General features: G+C 36.4%; 1 protein-coding gene across 2 annotated transcripts; it reads right to left on the reverse strand.

Annotated features, from left to right (window-relative positions):
- Positions 1–581: 581 nt before the first annotated feature.
- fam107b (family with sequence similarity 107 member B) lies at positions 582–9,439 on the reverse strand. Of its 2 annotated transcripts, none has more exons than XM_044123951.1 (4): positions 9,419–9,439; positions 4,382–4,535; positions 1,601–1,757; positions 582–1,494 (listed from the first exon to the last, which is right to left on the reverse strand). In XM_044123951.1, the coding sequence occupies exons 1-4, from the start codon at positions 9,429–9,431 to the stop codon at positions 1,375–1,377; spliced, it is 444 nt and encodes a 147-aa protein (XP_043979886.1). In that variant the 5' UTR covers positions 9,432–9,439; the 3' UTR covers positions 582–1,374. The 2 variants fall into 2 exon arrangements, with proteins under 2 accessions (XP_043979886.1, XP_043979885.1); XM_044123950.1 differs by lacking the exon at positions 9,419–9,439 and adding an exon at positions 5,710–6,105.
- Between the last annotated feature and the right edge of the window lie 302 nt (positions 9,440–9,741).

Consider the following 9,741-nt stretch of genomic DNA (forward strand, 5'->3'; position numbering starts at 1 on the left):
AACTTTTGCGACCACTTATGATGAAAATATATTCACGATTTCAGAACTTATTTTACTCCTCACTACTGCAAATTGGATTTGAAATGCTATTTTTTATTTATTAAAATCTAGTTTAATTACTAATATTTAGTTGATTACTCTTGTTTTATTTGACACTTTGTGTCAAAATCTTAGATTTAATTCCAATTTCATAGAAAGCTCAATTTATGAAAGCTATTTTTTCCATCCCAAATCCAATCTTAATGCAATTCTTCAGATTTTAAGTTCCATGTTAGTGATCAGAAATTCTATTCTTTAAATCTATATACATATATATGCTATTTTACTGCGAACATAATTGATTCAAATCTTACAATTGTGATACGTAAAAAAAAAATCTCAATTTCCACTATAATGAACAATTGTATGTGAAATCAAATGGAAAACCAGCCGTGTTCATCAGGCTGTTAACTTGTTAGGGATACTTATTTTAGAATTAACCATTTTCTATACCCACTTATTGTGTTGGATTAGCAGGTTCTTCCAATACCTACCTTACATGGTTTTACCCACACAGAACACAAACATGCATGCTAGCCAAATAAAATGTAAATTATTTATTAAGGAACACATTTTTTCATACAAAACAATAGAATATATAAAGAAAAATCCCTCTCATGCCTAAGAGTTCTACTATTGCTTAAAATTGCATTAGCTGAGGAAATATCATGTACATTAAAAAAATAATAACAATAATAAAGCATATTTTCACACAACCTCACACTCCCTTTGTCCTGTTCTGGCTTTATATGCCATGCTGTAAAACAAAATAAAACACAGAATGACTAAAAGTGTCCTCCCCTACACCTGGGCTAAAAGCTACCAACATAAATAACAAAAAGCACATTTGTTTGGCTTTTATTTTACACAGCTTTAAGAGTCCATCCAGTGTCCACTTTTTGATTTTTCTATGATTGTGAATATGAGCAACAAAAACAATAATGACAACACTGATAACAGGAAATAGAAATGACAGCTCGCAGAGGAGAAAAAGAGCAAAGACAGATTGGGTTTGGTTCATTTCTCCACTAGAGCTCATTGGAAGCTTGCTGGCCCGTGTTGAAAAGCCTGTAACATGTCTGTGTTAGGTGCCTCCTGTGGGTGGGGGTGCTGCGTACTGCTGGACAGGAGCGAGTGCTGGCGGTCCATTGCAGGGAGAAAGAAGGGGTAGGGGGTCTTTAGTCTCTAAAGTCTCTCTCCTCGGTGCAGGAAGGAACAGCTGGGTAAGGGAACGCCAAGAGGCTCATCTTGGTCAGGTCACCACCGTGTTACCACAGACACAACACACACTCCTTGGCTTCTCAGTCAGCCAGACCCAGACACCCAGGCTAGATTTTAGGTGGCTTGCTCTTCACCGCCGGTTTCCTGCTTGGTGCGACGCAGGTTGCCCTTCATCTTCACAAACTCGGGGGTGTTTTCTTGCTCCTCCTGAATTTTCTGCTGCTCCAGTTCAAGCTGGACAATGGAAATAAAGAAAGCAAATAAATCAGTGTACCATTAAAAATAAACTTGGAGAGGTTAAAATATATATATATATATATATACACGTTAGAAGATTTACCTGCTCTAGTTTCTGTTGTCTTTTCATGAGCTCTATTTCCAGGTCACTTCTCTTCTTGTGCGCCTCCTGCTCCTCCTTTTGGGCCTTGATAACTTGTTCTCTCTTCCTCTTCTCTAGAACCTTCTGGAGCTCTGGCTTGTTCTGAGGAGCAAGGCCCCTTTACAACAGATAGAGAGAGCAACAAATCAGTAAGAAACAACATGTTTCACGAAACAAGCTTAAACAAATCTGTGGTACTACAAGCTTATTGAATTTCCGGACCGCATTTAGGGGGCGATTTTCTAGGAGATTTATTCAGAACAGATGAACATCCTGACCTCATTCTAGTTAGTAAACTATATCTGTGTTACATCATCTGGATTACATGACGATCATGTTTCAAAAAAATTCTGATTTTAAGGCAATTGGAAATTGTGCCTGAGAAACAAAAGTATTTACACCCATTTAACTCTTTCACATTTTATTCCATTAACACTAACTTCAATGAGTCTAAGTGGGATTATATGCATTAAAATAGTCGCACATAACTGAAATGAATAAAAACACTATATTGTTATTCAGAATCTCTGACAAATGAAAATCTAAAATATTCTAGATTTATATTTACTCCCTTGAATCAAGCTGTTGTAATGTCTTGGGGTATGTCTTCATTAGCTCTACAAATGCAGAAAGTGGTGGATATGGACATTTACACACACTATAATTTTAATATTTTATTTCTATGAAGAATTCTTTTTAATGTGTATTTTTTTTCTTCAACAATAAATCCTGACAATACATGAAAGTCTTCAGGTTGAAAAGTAACAAAATACTCCAAGGTTCAAGGTGTATGAATAGTTCTGCAAAGCACTGCAGTGGCTTGATTGCATATTGTAAACTATCCTACTATTCTCTCAAATAAGCTAAAGGGAAACTAGAGGGATTGGTGCATGACTAAGAAAGTCATCTTAAAAAAATGTGAGATCGTTTTGCCAAGAGGAACAAAGTTATGTCATCTACCAAACTTCTCCAAGTTAAAGAAAACGTGGGGGAGGAGAGCTGAGATTGTTAAACAGAAGAATAAGGCAAGAGACTGACTGGAAAAGAGAAAAGCAACACACAAAGCTCCCACAACAATGTCACTTATTACTGTGACAGGCTCTGTCATTTTAATTTAAAAACCTTCTGATTCAGATGATCAGATTTCTCTCATGACCGTTTGCTTTCTGAACTGAATCCTGACTGAAAGTCTTTCTCCCGGCCCACAGTACAGCACCAGCAGCATCTTAATTAAATGCACGATTACATCCTAAAGATTACATAACTGGGCTCAAAATGTTCCAAGATGCAGCGGGAGTTAATTTACAAAAAGACGTCACTTTCTGTAGAGTCATTACTGCAGTTAATCTGCCTGTTTTTTTAAATGTCTTATGAAAGCAGTTTTCAATGCTGAGGCGAAGCAGACGATAAGAGACATGACTGGGCAGCTTTAAGGTTTCCAGTACAGACAGACAGACAGACAGACACTAACGATGCTTACATCATTCTGCTTTTACATAACCAGTAGCCGTTCAAGCCCCCCATCCCACCCACACCCTCATCCAAGTGCACATCTTCTAACAGAAAGGGACTTAATTTCTGAAGATTCTCACACATTACTCTTTAAGGGTTTCTGTGGGGTAGGGTCTCTGTCACCAAGGTAGCAGAGGCAGAGAAAGGCACTCAGCTGGAGACTGTTTTGTAATCTTGATTACATAACATGTTTCTTCTTTTCTTTTTTATCTATCTGTCCATGTCCATCCATGCATCCATCCATCCACGCACCCCTCCCTACCTCTCCTCAACACCCTCACTATGACTAATCCACTGTGAAAGCAACATTTTTTATATATCAGGATGTGCTTAAAGCCCAATCAAACCATTTTTTCTCCCCCAAAAATCACTTCAGCCTGTATAGACCCATAGAAACAATACTCTGCACCATTTAGAAAGTCAACTTAGTATTACATTTTTTCCTCACTAAATCTTATTCTAATTTAATTGTTACAAATTGGATCCCAGTCTTTGACCTGTTCAAAGACAGAGCAGGGATGCTGTGATGGAGCAGCTGTCAGCATCATGAGTATTTACACTGCTATTTATAGCTCAGGCACAAAGTGGCCACCGCTGCACAGTGAGATAGAAAAAAAACAAAAAACATTCAGTGCTGAAAGGATGATCACAGGTGTTGGAACACGTGCATTTACATTCACACAGATGGGCGCTCATATCGCCTTAAAACAACAACCAATCAGGTACTTTTACATTTGCGTGGGACTTTTACATAACTCTTTTTGACAATACTTTGTTGTTATGTAATACTTCTGGTGAAAGTTTTGCATATTAAGCCAATTAATGATGCTGCTGGAGGTTGAATCAGTGAGCTCAGCCAAAGTGACACAGCAAAAGCATCAGCTCTGTGTGCAGATGATTAGAACACCAGCAGGGATGTTAACTGGATTCAGTCATCCTCCATTAGTGAAGATGAAACTAAATTATCGAGGATCTGGATGCAGTCTAATGTTTTTTTTTCCCCCTGATTTGTGATTGTTATGGCATTACCAAGGTAACGACCAACTAGAAAGTTTTACGAAGCCATAAATGAATAAATCACTATCTTTAAAATATGTGGGATTCACACTTTGATATATTTTATGGTAGTCACAAACTGATAAAAACTGTTCCTACCCACAAGCAAACAGATAGGTGTGAGGGCATTAGAGAAAAAGAAGGGACTGGAAGCTTTTTTATTTATCTCCTGACCTCTTCTGGTTCATAATAAGCTCTCTGTGTAGGTCCTGGTGGTTTCGGGAGCTCTTGACTGGATTAATCAGCTTTTTGGGTTGGATGAGCTCATCACAGTCTCCTTCCAGGTAGTCCGGTTCTGCCATGACACTCCTTCCAGGATCACACGGATCTGCAGAGACAGAGGACAATAAGAAAATGACAAGTTGAGACAAGTCTACCCGGGAAACGGATTTAGATTTTAAAAAAAAGCAAACTCATATTAGCAATTTTTGGACATTAAGGTTTAGTGTGATTATAATATAAACTGATAAGAAATAAGATATACTAATAATAATATAGGTTACATTTTTATTTTAAAATATGCAGATTTCTTTAAGTTTGCTTAAAAATCTATAGAGATTATAGACATTTTATAGTTGAGCTTTCATTTTTGGTCTATTTAATACAATAAACACAGACCTAAATAAATGAAATGAGCATTCAATAATCATGCTCTCTAACAAACCAGAATCCTGCAACCACATCATAACAAACATGGTGTATAAATATTGGAGAAAACCCCCTTAAAAAAAAAATCAAAAAAATCACTCTTTTCAAATGGTAATGGAAACCTGTTCCAAAAACTCTGACATAAGTTTCTGAATTGACATCAGGGGACTTGGTGCTGACATTACATAATAGTTCCAGACTGAGTGAGGTTGAACATTTCATTCGCCTGTCATGTGGTAAAAGAAACATCTGCAACACAACAGATTTACCCAGACAGCACATAATCAGATACAAATAAATTTTGATGCAGATTTTAAACTCCAGATGTTGCTTATGGACCTTTGGTGAAAAAGTTAATAAACTATACAGAATAAGGGCTATTTAATTCCCACATATACATAAATATTAAAATATAAAGATTTGACCAAGATCTATAAGAAACAGTTTTATTCTATAAAAAAAACAACAACAAAAAAAACCCATTTAGAATAAAATATTTTTGTACACTTTCAGGCAAAAGTTATGCAATTTAACAATTACCAGCACAGCTGGTGTGTGGGAAAATTATTCATCAAACGTGATATAATCAAGCATGGGTAAGTTTTACTGCAAGTTGGATTGATATCCTTATCAGAGTATCCTTAACCTCACAATATAATTTTTTTTATTGAAGCTACTGTTTGGACATCTTAAATCTGGACAGATAGTTCAAAGAGGCTTATGGAACAGCATAAAAGTCAGTTTCGTCCCTTAAAATGTATTAAAGCATTACAAAAGACTAAAGAAATCCACAAATAAATACTATAAACACAAAGTGTACAATCTGTACAGAACTCATTTCTAAAGCAACTCACCCTGCAGATGAGGAAAGACAGGATATCTGAACATGGTCGCCATCCTGGCTTATTCTGATTAAAAATCTGTTTTCCAGGAAAAGAAATTAAAGCACGTTGTGTTTGTCAGAATGTTAGCACAGCTGTCTCTGACTGAGCTGGTTGGAGTCCAAAGTCTGTTTTATAGCTACCGCTCTCTCTCTTTCTCCCTCTCTCTCTTTCACATACACACACCAACACACACTCTGTCTCTGCTCCCGCCCTCATTTGTTCTGTCCCCTTCACTTTCAATAGACATCTCTTCCAATCAATTGCGAGCAATCCTTCATCAATAAGGAAACTATTTCTGTACTCAGTCATTGATTTAGGCAACAAAGAACTGTTGGTGAGCACAATACTGGACATGATTAAAATACCTCCTTTTAAAAGAACATTTAGTCTAACAGTGGCTGTATAGATCAGATGGAACCATCTTTCATTAGCAGACAAAGTTATGCACATTTCTGTTCCCAGGCTGGCTGAGAAATCATTGAAAACCAACAGCATTTTTGTTGCCAGTGCTTGTGATTTCAAGATGTTGCCTCGTCATGCAGCTTCTGATAGGTCACAGTCTGTGACCGATGAGGACAGACTGAAAACAAACAGTGAGCAGGCCAATCACAGCCCGTTTCAACCAAAAACGCGTTTCACTACACGTGCTGATAACAAGCATGAGGGGGGAGTATATGCACAAATTCAAAACATGGCCTAGATTTAGAAGATCAGTGTATTGATACAGAGAAACCACTAGAGGTCAGTATCACTGCATCACAGCAACCAAATCATGTTGGTTACATAACAAAAAAGTCCAACATGAAAAGGCAAGGTAAATTATACCATTCTTCTAAACAGAATTTGTGCTGTGAGTAAAGCAACATGTTGTTTCAGTTGGTCATTATGATTTTGTGGTTTCTATGAATTGTCTTATATGCCTCAGTCAGAAATCTTCTGATGCATTTTCAGCAAATTCATTACATAAAGTTTTAGAAACTATGAAGAAAGTAGCAGTGGTGCAACCGGAGCTTCATCACTCCTCAGATGGACCTCAGGCTTTAGCTAAAGGCTTTGTTAAAAGCAAAACAAAAAGCCAAAAAAAAAACAAAAAACAGATTTTCAAGCAAACCAATGTTTACTTGATAAATAAAATGTAGAAAATTTCTATGATTCCCAGCATGTATGGAGACAGACAGATAGTGGAAAAGCAAGAACAAGTGAGAGCAACTACTTATGCTGTGTTAAGTTTACATCTGAAGACAAGACTAGAGAATGCATCCAAAATTAAAAAAAACTAAAAGGTTTTAAAAATGTTTGACAGGATGGCACAACTTGGAAAAATAAAATGCTCTTTACTAATACAACACTTGTAATAAAACTTTGGGAACCACAGCTTTAAACCATAAAAGCATGACTCTCCACTTTTATAACTATGTTTAGACCATGTTCTAAACATAGAACATGCCAAAAATCAGACATCTCAACTCTTGTAATTAATAAAAAAAAACATGACTGCCTCTTTGTATAATGAGACATTGCGGTGGTCACAGGATAAAGTGAGATGGTGAGGATGTGTAGCAGTTCATTAAGCTGTGAAGTACATCCTGGGTGGGTTGTGTTAATGCAGAGGGAACTTAAAGACCAGTAGTGTTGTCACGGTGTCTGTTGTAGCATAACACATCTGCTGCTACTTCCTCTGTGCCCCAGGGAGAGAGAGGAAGTAACATAAGGAGTTCAAAAGGAACCTGCACCCTCAAATTGGAGCGATTCTTAAAGCCAGACTTATAATTAGATGTTTAAGATGTTTTATTTTATGTGCTTTTGGTGCCCCTTAGCTGCTAGAAACAGCAAAGTCCATGCAGACAATTTTTGATGTCTTCTTAAGGCATACAGCTTTTATGCTTTGTGATGTTTTGAACAGCAAAATGTCCCAGAAAAGTTTGTATTTGGAAAATATCATTTCATTCCACTTCTCTGAAACTTAATCCATGCATTATATAAAGCATTTTATGACGTACATAAAACTGCAGACGTTGTGGGTAAAAGATTACTTCAGTTTCCAGGATTCCATTAAAATAGATTGTTTATTAGTTTTGGAGACACACCCCAACGACAGACAGGCAAAAACAGATAATGAGCCTTTTAAAGGGACAATCTCCAAGATATCCACAAAGAAGATAATTTGGATAATTTACTATGCTCAAGCATTCAGAGATAAGATGAGATGATTTATAGGTTAAACCAATAGAAACTAAGAAGAAAAAGTGGGTCAGCACTGAGTCCAGAAAAGGAAGTTTAATTTCAAATCCTCCCTTCAGTCCTCCAAATGCTCGACTGAGATCTTGTTTAAAACTTTAGAGTTTAATGATAGAAAATATCCTATTTTGAATACCGCAAACAGGAGGAGAAGGGGGGGGAAAAGCGGTTGCAAAACGTTCATCCAGGGTAACATAATTCTTCTGCTCTATCTGCATAAAATTGAAATAAAAAGCCAGGTTGTTTGATAGAAAAGGAAGTAAATCAACAGTCAGTTTTACATTTGTGGTTGTGTGAAAATATGCCCAATGATTGCAATCTGCATTAGAGCTAATAGAAGGGAGCGATCTTAGAGGGGCAGAGTGCCTGTGCTGTGCCAACTGATTGCATCATTTGTGGTTAGCTGAGCTGCATGAGCCAACAGCAGCTTACATTTATCATACAAGCTAATTTCTGTGCTTCTGGAAGTAGAGGTAGAAATGCAGTGCTATTAATATTTTCATTTGATTTCACAGCTCTAAAGAAGAATGAGTGATAACTGAATCAGCTGCAATGTATGACTTAATAAATGTTAAACTGAAATACAGTAAAAGTCTTTAAAAACTGTTTTTAAAATGGCTGTATTATTAGCTTAGTGTTTTAATTGTAGTGGTTAATCAACAAAAAAGATTAACCATTAGAAACTATATTAGGTTTCCCAGTAATAAAAATAAATAAATGAGTATATTGAAAAAGCACCACCAGAAATTACCGTACCCTAGAACAGCTACAAATTACACAAACTTTTTAAGTGAACAGCTCTGATCATTTCAGTTTATTTTTATTCTGAGTAGCAGCTCATAAAATGTGTTAACTTTAAAGTGAAACGTTTCCATTTGCACACTGCATCCAAACTCAGTGAGTTACGTTCGATTCTATCAGATGGCAGGACTTTGGGTCCACCATTTTAAACCAATGTGAGAAAATAAAATAGTTATGTGTAATACATTACTTTTGAGGTTTTTTTTTAAGTACTTATAAAAAATGTAATACAAACTGTCTTTTTACTTCCATTCAGTTTAAGCACACTTCCTTAATTGACTCCTTTGTAGACTGCTGTCTGATCAGTGAAGCTCCAACACTTCAGTGAGGGCCATAGCAGACACTGTGGAAGACTTAATTTGCCTAATCTACCCCACAGATTAAACTTCAGTGCATAATGCAAAAGGCTCTGAGCTGATATAATCTTTTAGCTTATAAAATACCCTGAAGTCTTTAGCTTCTTGGAGAAGGCCAAAAAAGTCCTTATAACTTTTCATGCTGCTACCAAAACATTTTTCAAACAAAGTACCTACAGCACATCTTTGTCTTTTATGTGCTGTAGACCTCAGGAAGGAAATGAATCAGTCAAAACAGGGATCAGTAAGTCAGATCTCAAAGAAAACCAGACAACATTATCCACCTGTTTCGAGCATCTTCACCAAAAGCAGAAGCTATAGGATCCATCTTGAGCTCTGCAAGTACATTGATAAGAGTGCTGCATGACATTAAGCAAACATAGCATTATCATTGTGTTATTACATTGTGCAACGATGACATCGATTGATGCAAAAGATCACGGAAATTGCAAAATAACATGAAAGCACAATTTTAATGCATAGCATTTGAAATAGAACTTTTCAAACATCACATCCCTGTAAGTTTCATTTGTGGTTTATTTTATTGTGCAACTCTAATTGATGCTATGTTTAGTTGTAAAACTTTAAATCACTTTGGAAACTAAAC

This window comes from Gambusia affinis, linkage group LG08 (assembly GCF_019740435.1).
Source record: "Gambusia affinis linkage group LG08, SWU_Gaff_1.0, whole genome shotgun sequence".
In the NCBI taxonomy this organism is placed as follows: Eukaryota; Metazoa; Chordata; class Actinopteri; order Cyprinodontiformes; family Poeciliidae; genus Gambusia; species Gambusia affinis.